At 37.7% G+C, this 21749-nt stretch overlaps 1 protein-coding gene across 3 annotated transcripts in view; it reads left to right on the forward strand.

The window, feature by feature from the left end:
* LOC139727148 (myosin-16-like) overlaps nucleotides 1-21749 on the forward strand; it is a 76278-nt gene that overhangs the window by 19726 nt on the left and 34803 nt on the right. For all 3 annotated transcript variants that reach the window (XM_071638140.1, XM_071638129.1, XM_071638135.1), the window contains exons 5-16: nucleotides 375-402; nucleotides 2381-2495; nucleotides 5671-5763; nucleotides 6523-6586; nucleotides 7893-7991; nucleotides 8633-8736; nucleotides 9073-9211; nucleotides 10051-10169; nucleotides 11264-11413; nucleotides 12309-12479; nucleotides 13618-13806; nucleotides 14850-14976. In XM_071638140.1, coding sequence (XP_071494241.1) covers nucleotides 375-402; nucleotides 2381-2495; nucleotides 5671-5763; nucleotides 6523-6586; nucleotides 7893-7991; nucleotides 8633-8736; nucleotides 9073-9211; nucleotides 10051-10169; nucleotides 11264-11413; nucleotides 12309-12479; nucleotides 13618-13806; nucleotides 14850-14976 — 1398 coding nt within the window. The remainder of the gene's footprint in view (nucleotides 1-374; nucleotides 403-2380; nucleotides 2496-5670; nucleotides 5764-6522; nucleotides 6587-7892; nucleotides 7992-8632; nucleotides 8737-9072; nucleotides 9212-10050; nucleotides 10170-11263; nucleotides 11414-12308; nucleotides 12480-13617; nucleotides 13807-14849; nucleotides 14977-21749) is intronic.

Below are 21749 nucleotides of genomic sequence, written 5' to 3' on the forward strand. Positions count from 1 at the left end.
TACATGCTCTCCTATTCATCCAATTAAACCTAGGTTAAGGAAGGTGAACATTCAACACATTTGTGACCAACTTGTCATTTTAATATTTTGCCAATTTTGTGAAAATGTAATCACACATTGTCCATAAATATTATGTACTATAGACCTATTAGGAGAATCATGCATTATGGCGGAGGCATACCAGTCGCCTTAGCGACATTTCTAGTTTTTTTTTCTTCAAATTTTGCTCCTCTATTAGGTTTTTTATCCATGCATAATGAGATGTATCTCTCTTTTTTTTCAGTAATGGTTACTAGGCACATTGATGTACCCGGAAATCATATTAATTTCTCTCCCATTTTGTTTGTGTGTTCTTTTTTTTTTCTTGTATCTAGACCACGAGAATCAGTCAATGTTGATCACGTGAGTAATGCCTGTAGACAGAGGGACATAACGTTGAGACAATAGCAATCTCGTTTAAGGGAACTGTTTGTTGCAGAATATTTATAATCATGAAGCACCAATATGTTGATAATAGTGCTATCTGAGAGTTTCCTTTTATACATTGATAAAATCATAGAATTAGCTACAGAGAATAAGAATAAGAATGAGAATGATCAAAAACGAAGTGTTTAGAAATGTTATTTTGAGAGTTACATAATATCATACTTTGTAGGAAGAGCAAAGGACCACTATTCTGTTTGAGTGTAATTGTGATGACTTTAATATGTTTGCTGTATTTCATGTATCTATGTCTTCATGATGTGAAATCTACTAACGGTTTTCTCTTCTGTTGTTTTTCACTCTCATACAATAGTGGTGATTTCTTAATCTTTTCTTACAGCTATCATAATGACGACACTTCATAATTGCACGAGAAGCTATTTTGTCTATCGTACGTTTGGTAGAGAAATCGCAGGTTGTTGGAACATGATTGTCGGAGATTCCACTTCACAATAAAAAAAAAAAACCATAACTACACACTCGCATTTTTATACAATACGTACTATCTCCTTGTTTACAACAAGGAGCACAATATCATCAATTAGAATCCATTCCGTCTCAGATGTTCAAAATTGGATGATAAAGTAATTCATCCCAAATTTCGGATGTCGTGGAACCTTCGAAAATCTTGAACGTCTTCTTGTACATGTACGTTTAGTGTATCCGTTTATGTATTCATGTATTATCGTACCGTAGTCAGTGTCTGTGTACTTTAGGTTTATACTGATTTGTAACTGTTATCAATCTCGAAACTGTAAATTTTAGCTGAGCTCAAACAATACCCCATTCTTTTCAAAATTCACCAAAAATGAAAATAACGTCCATAAAATTGCAATATGATATTTAATGTAACAAACACATGTCATAATAGTGACACGAAATTTGATGTACAGGTACTTTCTGTCACCTATATGCTATTAAATATTCTCCAATTGAATTGATAAGTTTCATATTGAGTTCAGCTATCATCGTATCATATCTTGAATTTATAAGGCTATATTTAGGGCGACTCTCCCTACCATGCTCGAGTAAGGATTCCTCTTTCCTCCATTCCAAAAATTACCTTCTCGCATTGCCCGTTTCAAAAGCAAGCATTTGAGCATGGCTTATAGCAGCAACTTTTCCTACATATGCCTACAAAAGTTCGTATTTACAGTATCGCTCAATTATCTGTCTTGCATATTTTCAACTTTCAATGGCATCCGTATAATCGAATGCGAATGACATTAAATGATTCGAAATTAAACTGGGCAAATTGAACTCAAAACTAACTTTCAACTATTTGATGATTAATTTGAATGTCTTACAAAGTTCATGTATTGTGCGTCTGATCTGTCTTGTAAATCGTTTAAGTTATAGTTACAATGCACGATGCAGCATGTAAGGAATGACACGACTTCGCATGAGAAAATGATACAGTAATAGTTCTGAACATGAAAAACACACAGAGAACGTACGCGTGCAGTGCATTTTTTCTAGAAAATGAAGTTTGAATTATTTCAAAGCGATTTTTAGGGGCATGGATCTTATTTTAAATAATTGAACTCTGGGGAATAATCGGTTGAGCCTCATGCAAGCCGCTCAAAGAAAGCAAACTCCAACAACTAACGCTTCATTACTAATCGCTCAAAAAATATCTGTAGCTGTCCGGTATTTTGCTAACTTGTACGATTTTTTTTAAATTTTCTTTGCTGTTTGCTGCTTGATTTCACTCCTTTTCATTCAAAGATATTATCTAACCATGTTCTTCCTCTTTTCTCTATCATCGCTGGCATCTGCAATCTCCTCAATTGCCCCCCCCCCCCCACCCCCTACCCAAAACCTCTCCCCTCCCGTCACCGCCACCCATCGCAATCACCTCCTGCGCCACCTGTCCACGCCACTTCATCACCACCAGTGGAGAGTCGGGTGCAGGGAAAACAGAAAACACCAAAAAGGTCATCCAGTATTTTGCCAACATTGCTAGTGTATCCACGGGAGCAAAGCAGGACAGCCAGGAGGGCGGGAAGAAGGTATCTCTTTGTTTAAGCTACACCCTCACTCGCATATACGGCGTGGAGCAACCAGCGTGCGGAGGAACAGTCCTCTGTTGTACCCCTTCGCGTGCTTCTCACTTACTCTTTGAGTAAAGTGGTTCGTGGCGACGAGGTTGGGATTACGCGCAGTTTGTTTATGCCTTGACAGTTGGCAGAGATATTATATTGAGTATCAACTATTCCTCCTTCTGAAATGCACGACTGACATGGAAAACTGAAGATTTATTGTCTCTGTCTTGTTATTTCTGTTTTGTAGATGACGAACTTTTGAGTAAACATCAATCAAAATTATGATAGTGACCCTTGTTTAGGATTCTTCATTGCTAACAGTGATGTGTTTCGGATTAGTTTTCAAACTTTTTGACTGTCTGATACATTTTTTTTTCCAAAGAAATTTAAATCGAAGTAGGCCTATACGAAATGTCATTCGGTTCAAAATCCATTAACTTCAGACAGTTTTAAACGTGAAATGATATTTAGACTGTGGTATAAGATTATTTCCTCTGTCAACGGCGTATCAAATCACGGTTCTCTCTTCCTTCGCCACGAGGGGGCGCCACGTCTGCTATGTATTGGAGGGTGAGCACATTCTGCAACTGCGTAAATCAGTCTCTCAGAACCTTGTGCGAGTGCGTTTTGCGCAAGTTCTGCTGCAACAAATATTTAGTTTTCACGCTGATTTGACCACGTTGCAGAAGCCTTCTACAACCCCGGCCTTGTGGTGCGTGATCACGTCGTCTTTAGCGAGACGAAAAACGCTGGGCATTGAATTTCCTTCTGATTTTTGCGCGAGACTCATGCGAATATTACGCGCAAAACTGCACGGAAGTTCGACTCCGCCCAGCCGGTGATCATGACCTTAGATGAAGAAGAAGAAGAAAAAAAAAAGAAAGAAAAGAAAGAGAATAAAATGGCCCCTGAAAAGTATATTCGACGTAGGTTGTAAGGGATAGCTCTTCAATTGCTCTGATAAAGCGAAGTGAATTCCGCCTCCCAAGCCATCGAGAGATTGAAGAAAAGAAAGTGAAGAAAACGTGTCATCACTTGGCAAAGACTGACCAAAAGTACACAGCCCAGACCCGGGTCTGTGGATGCTAATTTGTTGTTTTCCCCTGTTCACCATATCTTTTATTTTTCTATATGATTTAACAAAGATGGCGGTCTTCTAGGCATTTCCTCACATCATAGTGCCGTGTCTAGAAATTAGACAACGCCGTTCCGAGATTCTCTTTTCTCCTAAAAATTACCCTTGTTTTCTCGGACAACAACTCAATAACAACAAAAATGATAACTATGAAGGATGTTAGCTTTGAGTTTATGATATTTGCCTTAGAAATATTCTTATTCAAAGAAAACTCATGTATTTCGGACAGGTGTTCTTGTCCTGAACATATATTTCTAGGCTTCGGCACGGCCATAACGCTTGATGGTGGAGACCTTTAATGCCCAGCAGAGTCAGCTTTGACAGAAGGTCTTAACTTTACTGTTGAGCTGCAAAACGTAGTTGATTACTAAAAGAATACGTACGAGATAGTACTCAATGTCAGAATGAATGTGAGGTGGTCAAAAGAGGGCGTTACCGTCATGCCCTCTGATTACAGTATGCCGTCGAATCGTTATTATTGGCTCATGTAGACACGGACACAAGGCTGGCAGAGTGTATTAAAAAAAAGGGGGGAAAAAAGGATAAACTCCAACCCACAACCACAAACAAAGGGAGGAAAGGCAGGAGTTAAGTTTGAGGCAAACCGCATCACACGTATTTGGAACTGACATCAATGACTTCTTCAACGGGTTATTTGATTCGTTATGCCCTCTCGATGTATACTTGTTCGCAATATGCCGAAGCAAAATGAAGTAATGATCACAATTTATTGATTCCATCAAGGATGTGAGATTGTTCATTGCCATTTTTCTTTGACGTAAAAGTGAACCCCATTGGCTCCCGGATACAGTTAGTAATTCTTGGAAAAATGAAAAAAAAAGTGCACGTCGCCATGCAACACCTTTGCTTTGATTTATCCTCTGTTACTGTAGAAAGAAGATATCACCATCACTCATCGGAAATATATCATTTGTCGTGATGAATACATGCCTTGATAGTAAAAAAAAAAAGAGAGAATGCTAAGTTGCCCGTTATATTTTTCACAGTTGTTAAAGGTAAAGTGCATTGTCATTTATTTTGTTTTGGCCCCTTACAAGAACTACGGACAGGTCCCGACAACAATTCCGAGAGTCCGTAAAAAAATCAAACTACTTCAATTCGAAATCAATCTCGAAATTGACAATATTATAGTTTTCTTAGAGCTCTTGGAAGACTAACGGGTTATCGCTGGAAGGTCTAACAGTCCAAATGATTTCGTGCACCTGGTCCGTTAGTTAAATTGCCAGAACAAATCAATGACAATGCATTGACGAAATTATTGGGTAAAAGTATCAGTTATGGATAAGAAGCAGAACAGGTAAATCCGCTGCCAAGTGACAGTGTCGCTCCACTGTAAGAGGGAGGAGGTTGACTCGGCCACACCGACGAACCGGATGGGAACATGCTGAAGCATACTTTTGGGCGACCTCGGGCCGTCACTCTTCCAGCGGTAACGTCTATGCCAATTGTACTTCTGGTGGCGCTTGTACTTTCAAAGAAAAAACAAAACAAAACAGAATCCTGGGATGCGTGTAACTATAATATACTGTTCAATAATGTGATTTCATTGTTATGTTATGTAAATGTAAGAAACACCCCAGACATGCGTGGATAGTCTTAAAAAATGAAACAAACAAATCCTCAAAATTACGCCAGCAGATATTTTATAGCATTTCAAGCAGTTATGGTACTGAAAACACAGATGAGAAATTCGCCAAAACACTTTTTATGTTCAAGACGTCGTTCAGATTCTACTTTTATATATATATATAAAAAGAGAGGCCTTTGACAGCTTTTCCAACCTCCTTTATCTGGGGTGCTCTTACACCATACCATGGGGTGTAATTTGAAATTTAAAAGTAGAGTAAATATTGCATCGTGCAAAGATGCATGGCTCCATGAATACATGTGCATCATGATGGCCATTAGACGCGCTCGCGTCCAATTGCGTATGTGCATGTGCATGAAACGGGTTACGAAAATTTCCTTCCAACCAATCACGTGTAGGGAAACCTGGAAGACCAGGTCATCCAGACCAACCCACCCCTGGAAGCCTTCGGTAATGCCAAGACTGTCAGGAACGACAACTCCTCTCGATTCGTGAGTACCTTAAATTGAAAATAAAAAAAACATTCAAATCATGAAATTCTTCCGTCGAGTTGTTGTTTTTTTTTATAGATCATGTCTACTTTTTATCATGGCTAATACTAAACACTGATCAATTCAGTGCTTAATTACGTCGACGTAGGGCAATTTTGTCAATCAGTTGCAATGATAAAACATATCCTACTGTCTCATTACACACACACACACACACACACACACACAAAATACAACAGAATGAATGTACGTCAAATTGGCAATAGTAAAACCTATCCTATACAGTCGTATTACGCTTTAAAAAAAATCCCGACTGAGCTAAATATAATCAAATGTTGGTATAGACTTAGAAGGTAGGTGCAAGGTCTACTTAAAATTTTTATAATGGAGAATTACTGGCGAAGTCTCGGACGGTTTACTGAATAATTATTATTAATGAATCTTAGCGTAATGATCTACGCAGTACCCGAGGACATCCGCTTGCTTTAATTTAAATGCTTTACATGCTCTAGGGCTTCGTCCCTTTTTAAAGTGTATAGTTTTATTGGTTGCTGAGTGTTAAGCTATCATATGTACAGCTAGACACACAACTAACAGACAACAATTAACGCAGATTAAGCATTTTCTAATCAAATGGCACACTTATTTGAAGACAAAACTTTTGTACAGAGCCCACATTTTTGCCAAATAATGTGTATTGAAATGAACGATCGTAAATTCTAGACATTCACCATGCTTGCTTTCTTACGCCTTCTGCAGGGTAAATTCATCCGCATCCATTTCGGTACTAGCGGCAAGCTTGCTGGAGCCGACATTGAAACATGTAAGCACCGAAGTTGATTCAGATCACGTACGAGAAGATAGCTTATCCCCGAGATGTCTCACGCTGACGATTTAATCCCTCCACTAACCATAGTGAAACTATGAACTTGGAATATCTTTATCAAGGCATAAACCCACCTACGAAATCATTATTTTTTCAGCGCCGCGGCTCCCTTTGACTATAGTGCCTGCTTAAACGAAAATTGTGATGACAAGTTGTGATGTCATGACAAAACTGAAGAAATGCACCAGCTTATAATTGTCACTCTTTTTTTTTCTTTCTTTCTTTCTTTCCTTCCTGTCTCTTTCTCTCTTTCTAGACTGATACTTTTGAGGCATATAAATCCACATGCACTCTGTGTGAACATATGTTAATATCATTATTTGTGTATACAAAAATGTATGATATATTTTGTGCGATCAGCTGCCAGTAGCTACTTAATAGTTGTCTTTTTCCAAAATTCAGCTTTTTGATCATCTCAAGAGTAACAATTGAATTGACAGGATTTTTTTGTTTTAGTTTTAGTTCGTTTACAAATCATAGAGTGTGTGTAGAGACCATTATCTGAAATGACATGATAACAAATAATAAAAGCAATCCACACTGCTTGATATGATACCTCAAAGTCTTACTGAATTTGAAAGTCAACACTCCAAACCAGATGAGGAGATTTAAAAGCAAATCGCAGACCTGCACATCCAAACGAGAACTCATCTTTCTCGTAATTTGGGAGAGGGAGGATCTCATGCCTCCGAATATAGGCTGCCTCTTGTACCTTGCCGACAAAGGTCTTCGTTTGTTTGTTCATTTTCCATCTGAGAAGATGGCTGGATAGCCCATATTCAGCTATGCACTATTACATAGATGGTCTTGCATGGGGTCCAGTTGGATGTAAAGGTGAAACATCCTGTCTTTGCTATGAATAAATGAAATGGGATCTTTTTCGTGCATGAGTTGTGACTCTCTCATACGCGGGACCTCCGTTTTATGTCCTTTCGGAGGGACAGAATGTTTTGCCTCTTATGATACTAAAGGGAACGGTATGATTACACGTAACATTGCTCAGTGGGACTCGGGGATCGAACCGGGTCCTTTGGATCGTGAGGCAGACGTGCTACCGACTGAGCTAACTCACCGCATTCGACAATGTGCACCATCATGATTTAGATTCATCGTCTTCATCTCGCTTTAAAGCATTTAAAGGACAGTAAGCTTACTAATCTCAAATAACATCTATAGCCATTTTTCAATTGTGGTTCTCATCAATCGTTTCACGCTCGGCTCCTTTCGTTTGTCTCTTTTCAAGACCTGCTCGAGAAATCTCGTGTAATCCGCCAAGCCCCCGGTGAACGATCCTACCACATCTTCTACCAGATCGTCTCTGGATACAGAGCCGATGTCCTTGGTACGTCCTGTCCTTCGCATTTTGAACTTTCTTTCAGCTCGCAGTATCAAGTGGGCCAGAATGACCTGACCTCACGATTTACATTTACTGTCATTTAAACTGATATTGAACTTCTATTGTACTGTATTTAAGTTTAACTGGCAAGTACATGACTGTGTTATAATAATATACGCAATCATGAATAAAACACCCTAAAACAAAAACAAAACCGATCTCTTGCTTAATATATGAGAAACAAGTCATTACCTGGTTAGTTGCCATAGTAATGAACAATAGTGATTGATTACAGTATTACTATTACAATCAATAGTTAGTTACAATTAATAGTTAATTATAATGATTATCATTTTACATAATTACAGTCATCATCGGGGATAATGATAAAAGTGAGTATCTTATATTTTCGCTGTTCTCGAGACGTAGCCTTTTAACTGTAGTATTTTCATTAATTTTCTCTTTTCCATTTTGTATCGTTTCTTTTCTTTTACGGATGTTCGAAGAATATCCGCAGAATATTACTATCACGCAGTTCCTCCACCACGCATTGTACATCTCCATAACAATGACGGAGACCTAACCCATCAAACAAACGTTTGAACTATATACTCATGTGGCTTCGGTTCTGTGTCTATCCTATACAGAGGCTCTCTTGGTTGAAAAGAACCCCAAGAAGTACGCTTTCATCAGCCAGGGCGAAACTGAGATTGACAACGTTAATGACGTTGAGGAATTCAAGCTCACTGATGTAAGAACCTTATTTCCTTGCCCTTTTTCGTCCCTAATCTGCATAGTCCTGCTGGAAATCATTTGTCTGTGAAAATTAACGAAAAAAGAAAGAAATAAAAGAAAAATTACCACAGTGAACTGTTCGTGTGGAATCAAACTAGAACGCGTGACATTTTCGCCAGAGGAAATCGACGAAACGCTGGTTGATTTATACGTTGTGCAAGAAGTGGCTGTATTATCATTTTCATGCTTGGTTGGCATGCTTGCATCGTTTACGGCAACGAAGAGTAAGGTTCTTACTTAGCACACGATTGCTAATCGACCCGTTTTGGTACCGTCCTCTCTTTCTCCGCAGGATGCCTTGACAATTCTCGGTTTCGAAGATGAAGAGAAGATGAGTCTCTACAAGATGTGCGGTGGTATCCTCCACTTCGGTAACGTCGAGTGGAAGCAGAGGCCCCGCGAGGAACAGGCCGAAATCGAAACACCAGAGCGTGAGTACTATTTCTACCTGCTTATGTTTTTGCCCGAAGATTATATCAACATCGTTATAATCACTAGTATAAAAACGCAACATTTATTTTCGGTAAAAGACTGATGAAATTATTATGATGATGATTAGGACGATCATTATTGAAATATGATAATCATAATAATAGTAAAAATGATGTCAATCATGATATCATCATTTATGCTGTAATGATGCAAAATGAAATAATGTAACGATTATCAGGTTGATTACTGTAACATTCATGATAGTAAAATGCATTAAAACATAGTTCTTATAAGGAGTTAAAATTCATCATTTTCATTGAAATTAAAGATATTACGTGAAACAACAACGGATATTTTCCCTCGAAGAAAATAAGAAACGACAAAGCGCTTGACATTAGCATACCCATTTCTCAATTTACATGTTTATTGATATTAATCATTCTTCTAGAACAAGATTAACAATATCTATTAATTTATCCAGACAGCAGTCATTATCTAACAGTTCGTGTCAGTGCACCCATCCTCGCTTTCTCTGCCTCTATTTTTCTCTCTTCCTTTCTCACTCTAAAACGGATAGTTTTACACCTCACAATTCATTCATAAGTAAAATATTGCTTTGATTATTGAACAACATATACCAAGGTATTACAGTTGATTAAACCCGGAAGTGCCACCAGAAATACAGACTGGGCCCCCTCACTTTTAAAAAACGTAGCGCCGGCCCTGCACAGACGCAAAGTTTTGCCGGTATTAGTAACACGAGGTACATGATGAGTTCTAATATAGCATGACCTCATATCTGACATAAGATTCGTTATCATCTCTTTATCTGCAATAGTCATTGACAAGGTCGCCTTTGTCTTCGCTGTGAACAACCAAGAACTGGTCAAGAACCTGTTGAAGCCTCGCATCAAGGTCGGCAGCGAGTACGTCCAACAAGGCCGAACCAAGAAACAGGTACGTCGCTACACGGACAATCGGAGGTGAAAATTCTTTGGGGAAGTAGTTCCTTTCGTCTTTCAAGGAGAAGGAAAGATATGGAGAATGGAACCTGATATGTGAATTGAGGGAGCGCAGCAACATTAGAAGGATGCATTAGCTAAGTTTGAGGAAAATCGGACAATCTGCTCAAAAGTTGTGAATTCGTAATATTTTGGTGAACCATCGCTGGATGAGAAGACTTTACCACTACGTGACGTCATGTGTGGAAAGCAATTATAAAGAAAATTCGGTTTATTGTAATTTTCTAGCATAATGAAAGAACACTTCACCTGCCTCGTTCAGAAAACATTACACTAACCAATCGAGGGGATGTGTATTTTTCATAAACAGTGAAACTACAGTATTTTCAGGTGGATTTCTCTTTATATTTTCTTTGCATCATTTCCAATGCATGACGTCACGAACACTAGACTGTTGCTAAAAGTCGTCTCATCCAGTGACGGTTGCTCCAAAACTGCAATCTGCACGGAGCCAGGAAAGATTCACTTTCATCACATGCATTCCCTAATAATATTTCACGGTTCCCTTTCTTTTTTTCCCCTTTTCTTTCACTCTCTCTTTCTGGATCTCTATCAGTCTGTCTCTCTCTTGCTCTTTCATTAGACTTTATGTTTTTTTCAAACCCTCAGTGAGTCTCCCGTTGTATCTAATTGTGTGTCGTTCTTTCTTTATTTCTGTTCTCTCCCTCTCTGTCTGTCTGTATGTCTTTCTTTTTCATATTTTCTGTCTGTTCGTCTGTCAATCTATCTATCCATCTGTATGTATATTATGTGTGTGTAGGTATGTATATGTATGCATGTATGTATGTATGTATCTATCTGTCTATATCTATCTGTCTGTCTGTCTGTCTATATCTATCTATCTATCTATCTATCTATATGTCTGTCTGTCTGTCTGTTTGTTTGTCTGTCTGTTTGTCTATCTATCTATCTATACATCTATCTATCTATTTATCTATCTATCTACGTATCTATAATGTCTTATGCTAATGGGCTGAAATCCCTTAATCTCGTCACTTTAATTTCTTTGTCACCATAACTCTTGCTCAGGTCGAGTACTCCGTGGGTGCCCTCGGCAAGGCCATCTACAACCGTCTCTTCTCGTGGCTCGTCAACCGTGTCAACAAGACCCTGGCCACCAAGGCTACCAAGCACGTCTTCATCGGCGTACTGGACATCGCCGGCTTCGAGATCTTCGAGGTGAGGAATCTAGAAGAGTAGAGTGGACTTATACGTGTCTCTCTCTACTCAGGACGTTCGTCGTTTCGACGAAGACTCTTTTCTGGGGGGTCTTTTTTTTTTCTTCTTCAAACTTCCTTGTCCCAAAAATCTAAAGCTCCCTAATGCTAGTGGGTGCGATGGTGGCTGTGGTGCATGATCTATTCTCAAGGGAGACCTCTGGATAATTCACATACACTTTCGCATTTTTTTTTCATTAAGAGAGTTAGTTTGTCTGCTCAAGGACCACAGTGAATTCTAAAATGTATACAAGGTACTATCATTTCCTTTACTACATAACGTTAAATTATATAAATCGTCTGGAATGTCCCTTCAAAGAGACAGCGTCTACCACACACGTTTCACTTACGTGTACATGTATATTGTGATTATGTTAATCTTGTTGTAATTGTAGCTGGTGTTGATGTCGGATTACCGAACGCCGTGTAAGTCCAAGATGCATCGTTTACATATCAAAAGACAGCGATTTCCATGACAAACATGCGTTAAAAGCAATTGGAAAAAAAAAGGATGAAAATTTATCATTCTTTCTAAACAATACAAAACTGAAAAATAAAGGATATTGTCATTTGAACTGCTGGTGAAATCGCAAAAAGTTGTGAACTAGAGTTACTGGTTATAAAAGATAGAGAGATATACTCAAAGAGTGAATCTTTATATACTTTAATTTCATGCAAACACCGGTGCTGTAAACATTCCTTCTGGATTACGATAAGTTTTAGAAGACGAGCACAGCCGACATTGCCTTTCTGATTTTCCGATTTTTCGCACCATTTTTTTTTTGTGTGATCATCCCGACGCTAGAAAATGGTTGATTCGTAACAGTCTTGATCACCTCCCTCCGCCCATCTTGCAGTTCAACAGCTTCGAGCAGATCTGTATCAACCTGACCAACGAGAAGCTGCAGCAGTTCTTCAACCACCACATGTTCATCCTCGAGCAGGAAGAGTACAAGAGGGAGGGTATCGACTGGGTCTTCATCGACTTCGGTCTCGATCTCCAGGACTGCATCACCCTCATCGAAGGAGTGAGTAGGAGGAGTCTGCGCACTGCAATAAGTTCGGTGTTAAATATGAAACACCGAGCTGGTGTTAAATTTTCGGTGCTCATTTGCAGTGTTAGATCAACACCTGCGGGTGTCACCTCGTAATACGACATTGTTTTTTGAATAGTTTCTTAGTTACTGTTTTTCTTGTTGATTTTGAACTTCAACAAGACGATCAAGAATTTTTCGATAAAGTACTTGATTTTGAAAAAAAAGGTATGAACACATTTACACCACGGTAACACCAGTTGGTGTGGTCTCCTATTGAAGCTAGACGGGTGTTATACCATTGACATTAACACCAGCAATAAAAAATGAACACCATGTGGTGTCATTGTTGAATCAACACCAGCGCAATGTCAAAAATATCACCAGCTGCATTGTCAAATTAACACCATGAAGTGCCAGGTGAACACTTTTCAACATTATCACAACATACTTTCTACACCTGTGGGTGTGGTCCTCTATTGACACTTGATCGGTGTTAGATTAAACACCCGTGGTGTTAAATTTAACACCGATGTTTTTGCAGAGTGTGTGCTTGTTTGAGTGTTTATGTGTATGCGTATACAAAAATAGCCATCAATGTACAAAACACACACATCGACAAAATAATGTATCACAGTCTTCATCCAACGTTTACAAGCCAACATTAACCCGAGGATTCAAAGTCATTATTGCAAGACATCTGAAAGACACAACATGATCATTCTAGCTGAATGAAAACGAGAGTGCTGAAATAGTTATATTTCTGCAAATCGCAAGGCAGTTGGTAAATTTGTCTGCTATATGTAGAAATAATAGATTCCCTGCGCAGCCCGGTGTATATTGATATTGTATGTAAAAGAAGGAAGCGTGCCTCTAGAAATGAACAAAGTGGGGAAGCGGGGTGGGATGACTTGCCCATTGCAACAACTACATTGGCGAGATTATCAGCTTCATCACTTTAATCATCACCGTGGAAAAAAATGTTTACAATCGGTGCTCCGTTTTAGAACAAGGAACCCCATTTGAAGAGGGTTTTTGAGTAGCATTAGACAATTATACAGACTTTTACAACTGCTGTAGCTGAGTGATCGGGGAAAAATGACTTTCCTACTAATCATTTTCCCCTCCACAGCCGATGGGTGTGTTCGCCATCCTTGAGGAGGAGTGTATGTTCCCCAAGGCCACCGACATGACCTTCTTGGAGAAGTTGATCAAGCAGCACCACGGCAAGTCCAAGAACCTCACCAAGCCGTCCGTAGGAGGACAGAAGAAGCCCAAGCCACACGCGGTTCACTTCGAGATCCACCACTATGCCGGAACAGTGAGTATCGACACTGTTGTCATTGCATGCACCATTTATGGCACGGTTTGCTCACAAAATGTCCCTCTTAACCGAGGAGTATAATGTTCTCATAATTTTTAGGCGAAAAATACACCAGACGTAACAAAACAGAATAATGCGTGATTGATTATAGATATTGTCTGCTTACATCCTCCCTCTAGTTTCTTTTGCTTAGCAACAGTCACTATTTATCTCGTATGTGAAAAATTCCTTCTCTGTTCCTGGGTTCAGAACATGTCATTATTTGTGCGAAACAAACACACACGCATACTCACAAACAAACCAAAACTAAAAAATTCATGTAAGAGGTAGCGTGGAGTATAGTGGATAAGATTCCTGAATTTAAGTTCGAGTCCTGCCGAGTGCTTAAGTCCTTGGACAAGAAGATTTCACGACGTCGCGACTGCCCTCTCAACTCACTCGTTTATATGGGTACCTGGCAAAACTGGGGTAGTGATACATGTATTAGTACCTATAAGATTCTTTCGGAAGGACGGTGCCAAGACATAAATATTTAGCCCCTTGACAATATCTCCGTGACAGAGCTAATCTTGGAGAGCCTACAGTGAGTCAATAGGACATTGTGGGTCAATAGGACATTGTCTTTTTTATCATCATTTTTATCATTATTATGAGCCGTATTTGATGATGATAGTGGTGGTTATTGCTATATCATGGGGTCGGCGTAAAGTCGGACATACATGTATTCATCTGTAAAGTAAAATCATAGCCTCAACCAAAAGTGTATGTATGTTTGTGTGTGTGTGCGTGTGTGTGTTCGACAGAAAGAGAGAGAAAAAAGGATAAAAATAAGACCTGCTAGCGGAAAAACCCCTCCAGAGTCATTTCCACCTGGGACTTGTGACGACTTTTGTGTTTAATAAGGAACAGATTTCAGATTTCAGGATATATAATGAATATTGCAAAGAAGTGTGTATAGTTAATGAAGTTTAATCTTTTCTGAAAGATCGACAAGACCGAAGCATTCACTCTGATACCTCCTCATATTCGCGATCGTGCAGGTCGACTACAACGTAGAAAACTGGCTGGACAAGAACAAGGATCCCCTGAACGAGGCCGTAGTCGAGATCTTCCGCAAATCTGCTGAACCCCTTCTGGCTGAGCTCTTCGCCGAATCTGGACAGTCCGGTAAGTTAACCTATGCAACACCGAATCTTTAACTCTCCCAGGACTGGTTCTATAAAATACTATAGTATACTGTATCTCAATGGTCGTGGTGATAGCTACAGAGTTAAGATTTTTTTTTTTCTAACGAGGCGTGGTGGTTCCCCTTAGACTTGATAGATAGTATCCCCATAGCAATCAGAAGCTGGCCAGGGGCTCTTTACCCATTCCTTCTGGCGTCACTGTACATCGCGGTCACTGTGTCCGTCCAGGGAGGTGACCTGTATGACGTATGACGATACTGCATCTTGAAGCCGCTGAGTATTACTGTTTCCCGTCAATTGCAGATAATGTTTGAGAAAGGGTTTTTTATTCTTCTCGTACAAACAAAGCTTGAAATAGAAAATGCTGGAAGTGCAAACGCTATAAAGAGATACTGTTATTATATCGTCATCCTGCATCAGGCTTGCTTACAAATCAAATATAGTCAGTAGAATTGGTTTTATGATGAATCATCATGCAAATAGGGTAAAACATACTAGAACACAGTCAGGATCTGAATACTTAACATCGATTGATACTTCACTTCTACGATCAGACCCAGGAATTATGTAATCTGTCGCAGGATTTTAGCATTGTTCAAATGAATTTAGGCAGGATTCTCAAAAAGATTGTAAAAGTGCAACGGGGGGGGGGGGTGTTTCATAAAGCTGTTCGTAAAGTTACGAACAACTTACGAGCGACTGGTGATTAGTTCTTGTGCTGAATTATGGAAATTCTGATAAGTATAGCACATCAGAACTGATCACCAGTCACTCGTAAGTTATTCGTAACTTTACGAACAGCTTTAGGAAACAGGGCCCTGATCAGTCTTATTTGTTATCTTACACATCGATAATGACAAAAAAAAAATGGCTTTAACTACTATGATGAAATCTTCTTGGTGCTACCTAAGCTGACAGGAGTAATTGTGATGTAGATTCAATTGTTCAACGTTGTAAAAGAGATGAGTGAGAAACCTAAGAGCAAAGGAAACGTCGCACTGTCCTATAGGTTATGCAACATACGTCAGGTTCGCTGAAGGCATTCGCTACATATCTTGGTCATTACTGATGAAAGTAGTTCTTATAAATTCCTTAAAATTACATTTTTTTTTTTGGCTGAAACAATATTGTTACATAATGTGACTGATGGCAATGATTCGTTTATACCATGTTCTTGAAGAACGGAAACTAGTAAAAAACACAAACAAACGAGGGAGCATTAAAAACACGGTATCTAGGATATTACTGGAGACTGCTCATTCCTCTATTATAAGAGAGTACAACTGGGTTGAAAGCTTTAAACATTAGAAGAGATATTTCCAGGGCTCTTTGTCTTTTCAAATGGCATTACTATTCTTTAAATTCCAAAGTAAAATCGAAATCTTATTATTTGAGTTATCTTTCATTACAGCACCCTCACCTCAACAACTGTTCATTGTGAATGTGACAAACTTTGAAAGAAGCAATACTCCAATTATAGTTGATTTTTCTTGAATGATTTTTCTTACATCCAATTTTACATCATGCCTGTCGCGTTGAAGCAAAATTTAAATATCTCTTTATTGGTTTTCATTATTACAGAGAGTAAGTAGACAACAATTTCATTTCTTTGATAGCGGTGTGGTGTCCGGTACCAACAATAATGTTTGTAATTATTTGTTGTAATTTGTAAACACCTGTAAAATAATTTCTTTAATAGAATATCGTCACCCTGCAGTTGGATAACAAACTTGAGACTACCGTAACTTTGATGATTTCACATTTTTGTCAACAAAATTTGTTAATCAATTAACTAATTATTCAGTGATTATTTTGAAATACAAGTGATACTCGAAGTCGAGTGCTAACTGAAGTGTCTTGTGACTAATGAAACAAGTTAAAGTTTATGATTATCAGATAAAATAAAGCTTTTTTTTTACTGTCGATTAAAGATTTATGTCATAAGATATTACTCAAGTGTTGTTTGACTAATAAGATATATCTTTGCCTCACATTCCTAGTATACTACGTGAGAGTATTCAGAAATTTATAATTTTTTTGACAGTCAATTCAAATGATTAATTCCTTGCCCCATATTTCTAACTGTGTCTTTAACTTGCTCTTATGGTATTACGATCTCTTCATATAACACACGTTCAAGATGATTAAAAGACGAATACACTGGCTAACCAGATATGAACATCCTATATATCATTTTTTTTTTTACTTAAATGTAATTAGTCTACTGGATGCAAAAAAAAAGTTGCTCTCTCGTATCCTTTGCTTCATGTTGTTTTGATTAAGTGAAATGCTTTCTTTTAACCCGGAAAACAGAACAGTTCCTTCCAGTTTAATCGTATTTGTTTACTTCTAACAGTTGAAGAAACTTCAATTGAATCTAATTTTCTATCAAAGTCTCCTTTGCCGTTTCAAATCTAATTACATTAATAACAACAAAAAATAACAACAACAAAGATTACGTATATCATTCGCGAACAATCAGAGAAGACGAGAGTGACTCTAAACATTAATAAGTGTGTGTGAAATCATTGATATATCTTACAACTTTTGTCACGTGTGATCTAAACTCTCAAGGTCGAGGCAGAGGTGAGTGTTAAACAGGGATCTCATCTACTTATCACTATGTGTAGCATCCTTGACAGAATAGTCTCATTTCAAGCCCAAACGCGTTAATATCATCACAATATGAAAGCTTATCATCTGACCAAAGGGATATTCATTCAGTTTACCAGTCTGGAACATAGTTAGAAAACTATTATACGCACATACATACATACATACGTATACATTTACCTATATTATGTGGTATGGTGAAAGAAATTAGGCTTGAGGCGTTTTCCCCTTCAATCAATCAAGCTTTCAGCCTGTATTTAATTGAATGATTGATTTGTGTATATAAGGGATAACATTTCAGAAGATTGGTATTATATGATATTGCATTATATTATGACACATTAAGCCATTTAGATGATATTATTGTCCTGTTGGTATATAGATCCTGATGAAGGCCTGATGACAGGCCGAAAGCTTGATTGATTAAAAGGGAAAACATCAAGAGCAACGTCCGCCTCAAGCCTAATTTCTTTCACTATATTATGCTACCCACAATGAGGCACAGCGTACGTTTGGGAAGGGAACTATCTCTCGCACATATATATACATATATATATATATATATATATATATATATATATACATATGCATTCATATGTTCAATTTTCGACTACACTCTTAAGAAACATAGGTTAGACTTTGCACCTGGTGTCACACTTGGAGCTCCTTTACGGGTGCAATTGCGCACCTCTCAGATCGGGAAGGTGCAAAAGTTGCCTTCATAGCGCTAACTGATCTGGAAGGTTACACCCGTAAAGGTACTCCCAGTGTGACACTGCTAAAGGTGCAAAGATGAATCTATTTTTCTTGAGGTGTAGTGATTATGTCATTTTTCATCATGTTCATAGTTCCTTTTCTTCCTTTACTATCAGTCGGTAGATCAAAGCAGACATCCCAGACATTTATAGGTAAAAGAGGAATCGAATATGAAGCTCATATAGTTCATAGTAAATCCCCTCTTTTAGTATTTCCTTTGTAAAACATTTATTCCCCATAAAAAACCCCTTGTCATTGCTGACTCCACACTAAATGGTCTAATTTTTTTATTTTATTTTCTGCAGTTTTTCCGCTCTGTCCCCCTTTTCTCTGTAGAACATGTAAATTCATACTAAGCACAATTATTGCTGTACTATTCAAACACCATATCCTTCACTTTCTTCTTTTTCTTTCTTTAATTGAGTATTAGTCTCGTCGCCTTTCCACTTCCACTCTTGTTGCCACAGTTAATACTCACGCGCATTTTCGCGGTAACCATGATAATTACGTAGAAATGCTACTCTTTCACGTGTAGAAGGGTTTTTTTTTCTTTACTCCACGAACATGCATTTAGCATTTCTCAGTTTAGAGTCACCTTATCATATAATATCTGTTTGTAATCATTGTATTAAATACATTATCTAACGTAGTTAATATTACGGTTAAGAAGGAAAAAGTTTCATGTTTTGACTAAATTGAAGAAACAAAATTCTATTGCCGTCTATCAAAGGTATTGTTTACTATTGGGAGCAGTGATTAAAAAAGTATTCGAGTTATGAAATTTCATGCATATGTGTAGATCAGTTGTATCACAAAACATCTTACCAGATAGACATTTCGCAATAAAGCCTGAAATATAAGGAAATATCACAATTTTTCTCACTAAACCATTTCTGCAGCCGATTTAGTCTAGAAACAATTTTATTATTACTATTGTTCACAGTCTGTATATTTAACAATGCTTACACTAATAATACTGATTTAAAGCTTTATATACGCTGGTAGTTTTTATTCGTAACTTATATCTTAGAGCTGTTTTGAAGCACTAAATAAATAATGCCTTTAATCAATGCAATAAAGCATGGTATTCACATTTATCAGTATAAAAGAAATTTTATGCTAACGAAATGGGGAAAATAAAGTGGTATCTATTAATCTCATACATCCTTAATCAGACCAAAACATTCTGGGGGAACTGCGAAGTACCAGTGAAAACAGTCCCTTCCATGATTAAGCTTACTGTACTGTGAAAAAACCAGTTTTAATATTTTTCACTTATGTTATTAATATATTGTGGAAACTAAATGCTATTTTTTTGTGCATATAATAACCTTGTATATAACCGACTATAGTCTGTGCCCGGCCTAGTTCTGTTAAACTAAAAAGCAATCAGTTTTCTCTGATTACTGGTAAGTGTGTGTTTCATACTAGAACGTTTGGAAACAACAAAGTAGGACTTTTTTTTTTTCTCCAAGACATTTATCGCGAAACAGGTATGTATCTGGCAGGTATGTGAGGGAATCTGTGATAATTTCTGCGTTTACTTCATGTGTCATTATACCATAGTATGCACCTCAGTCTATTGCCTTTTTATATACAGTAATTCACTGGTGATCACATTTTATTGAATTAAAGCCACAGCTGGTGCCAAACTTTTTTTTTTCCGTCACAGTACTTTAACAAACTATTTTGGCGATTTAACTATAACATTCGGCACAGACACACTGGCAGTTCCGGATGTATAATCTGTGTCAATTTTATAATTTCTTGAGAATCAAATTTTACATTGTCGCTCATTTCTGGTAAACCCCGGCTCTGCGATGGCAATTAATTACCTATAGTGTCAATTTATTCAAAGCTTTGATATTGCAAATGTGAAATGTTACTTCTTACACTTGAACTCTTCCACCTTTGTTCAGTATACCTTTTAAATCATCTTTAAAAAGGAATACCAGCAAGACTTGTGGCGACTAGTGTGAAATACCCCAACCAAATTGAGGGCAGAAAAAAAAGGTTAACAAACATACAACTTACTGAAGTTTGATTACCGTAATGAAATGTGATCACCTTGTAATTACGTTCCACTGACAGTAGGGTTATCACGTTTAGGTTCTTTCTTTCTATTTCATGTTATTTTTTTTTTGTAAGTATGTGTTTGTAATTATAACTGTTTTAACCGCTTACTATTATGATATCTTTTCACTTTTTTCTTGTGTGATGACCAGTCCAAGATGATCGTATATGTCTTTCCTGAATGTATACTACTTTAAATCCTAAGAAATTCTTCTCTCACCGATACGTTGTAATCATGTGTCCTAATAACTTCAATGTTGAAAAAAAAAGTTTCATTAATGAAATCAATTCCCCTCTATGGAAATCGTGTGCTCTAATGTTTTGATGACGTGATACTATTATTTTTACCCCTACAACAGATAAATGATTTAACAGCATCTTGTCATTAGTATTCTGTCTGTGGAATTTAAGTTTAAAAACTTGACGCATACTTAGTGTTACTTCCGATTCAGCAGAAAAGGAGATATATGCAGAATTCACACTCGTTGTTTACATTGGATTTCTAACAGATATGAAAATCCTGGATAACAAATCGTTAGACAAAATATCTCAACCAATTTGAATTAAAAAAAAAAATCTCGATGAAAGAGTTAGCAAGGTATGAAAGGTAGTTCTTTTAATTCTCGATGTTCCTGCATTGTATCAAAATATTTTTCGGTGTTTGAAATATTTCTGTCGCATCTAATGACTGGGTGTACTTAGTAAGAGATGTTTTATCCCCCTGAGCAGAAACCTAGTCACTTTTATGCACCATTGTGATGACCGCGTTTCCATGTAAACACGTTTTACACTACTTTTGAAAGTGTTTTCGACCTCTTAATTGACACCATGAATATACACCCTGTGCAGTTCAGTGTCGATGTTACCTTTAGAGTGTAATTTACCCCTCGTGTTGTGTAAAAGGTGATGTCTTCAGTGTTAACTACGTGTTTTTATGTTCCCGTGTATATTTTCCCGCCAAATGTTCCCATCAGCTCTTGTTGTCATGGCACCAATGATACATGATTATATTTATAGCTTGATGAAATTTCATGGGTGGCCACACTTTAGTCTTGCTCACGATCTGATTGGCGCAGAGTGTCTCATCACGTAGATGCAGATTTTTCACGACTGGATTATGTTGCATGCCACCGCTTTTACAAAGAGAGTCGAATTATTTTCCGTATTATATGTTTCCAGTCTTAACTTTGGCAGTGCTTAACTATACTATGAGATTTCTATCGTTTTGGAAAAGCAAAAGTATATTTGTTTTTTTCGGCTTTGAACCATTTAAGAGTGCATAGATTGCGCAATCGCACTATATTTGAACGA

This window comes from Diadema antillarum, unplaced genomic scaffold (assembly GCF_040938485.1).
Source record: "Diadema antillarum isolate AM-2024a unplaced genomic scaffold, OU_Dant_1.0 scf00000017, whole genome shotgun sequence".
Taxonomy (NCBI): domain Eukaryota; kingdom Metazoa; phylum Echinodermata; class Echinoidea; order Diadematoida; family Diadematidae; genus Diadema; species Diadema antillarum.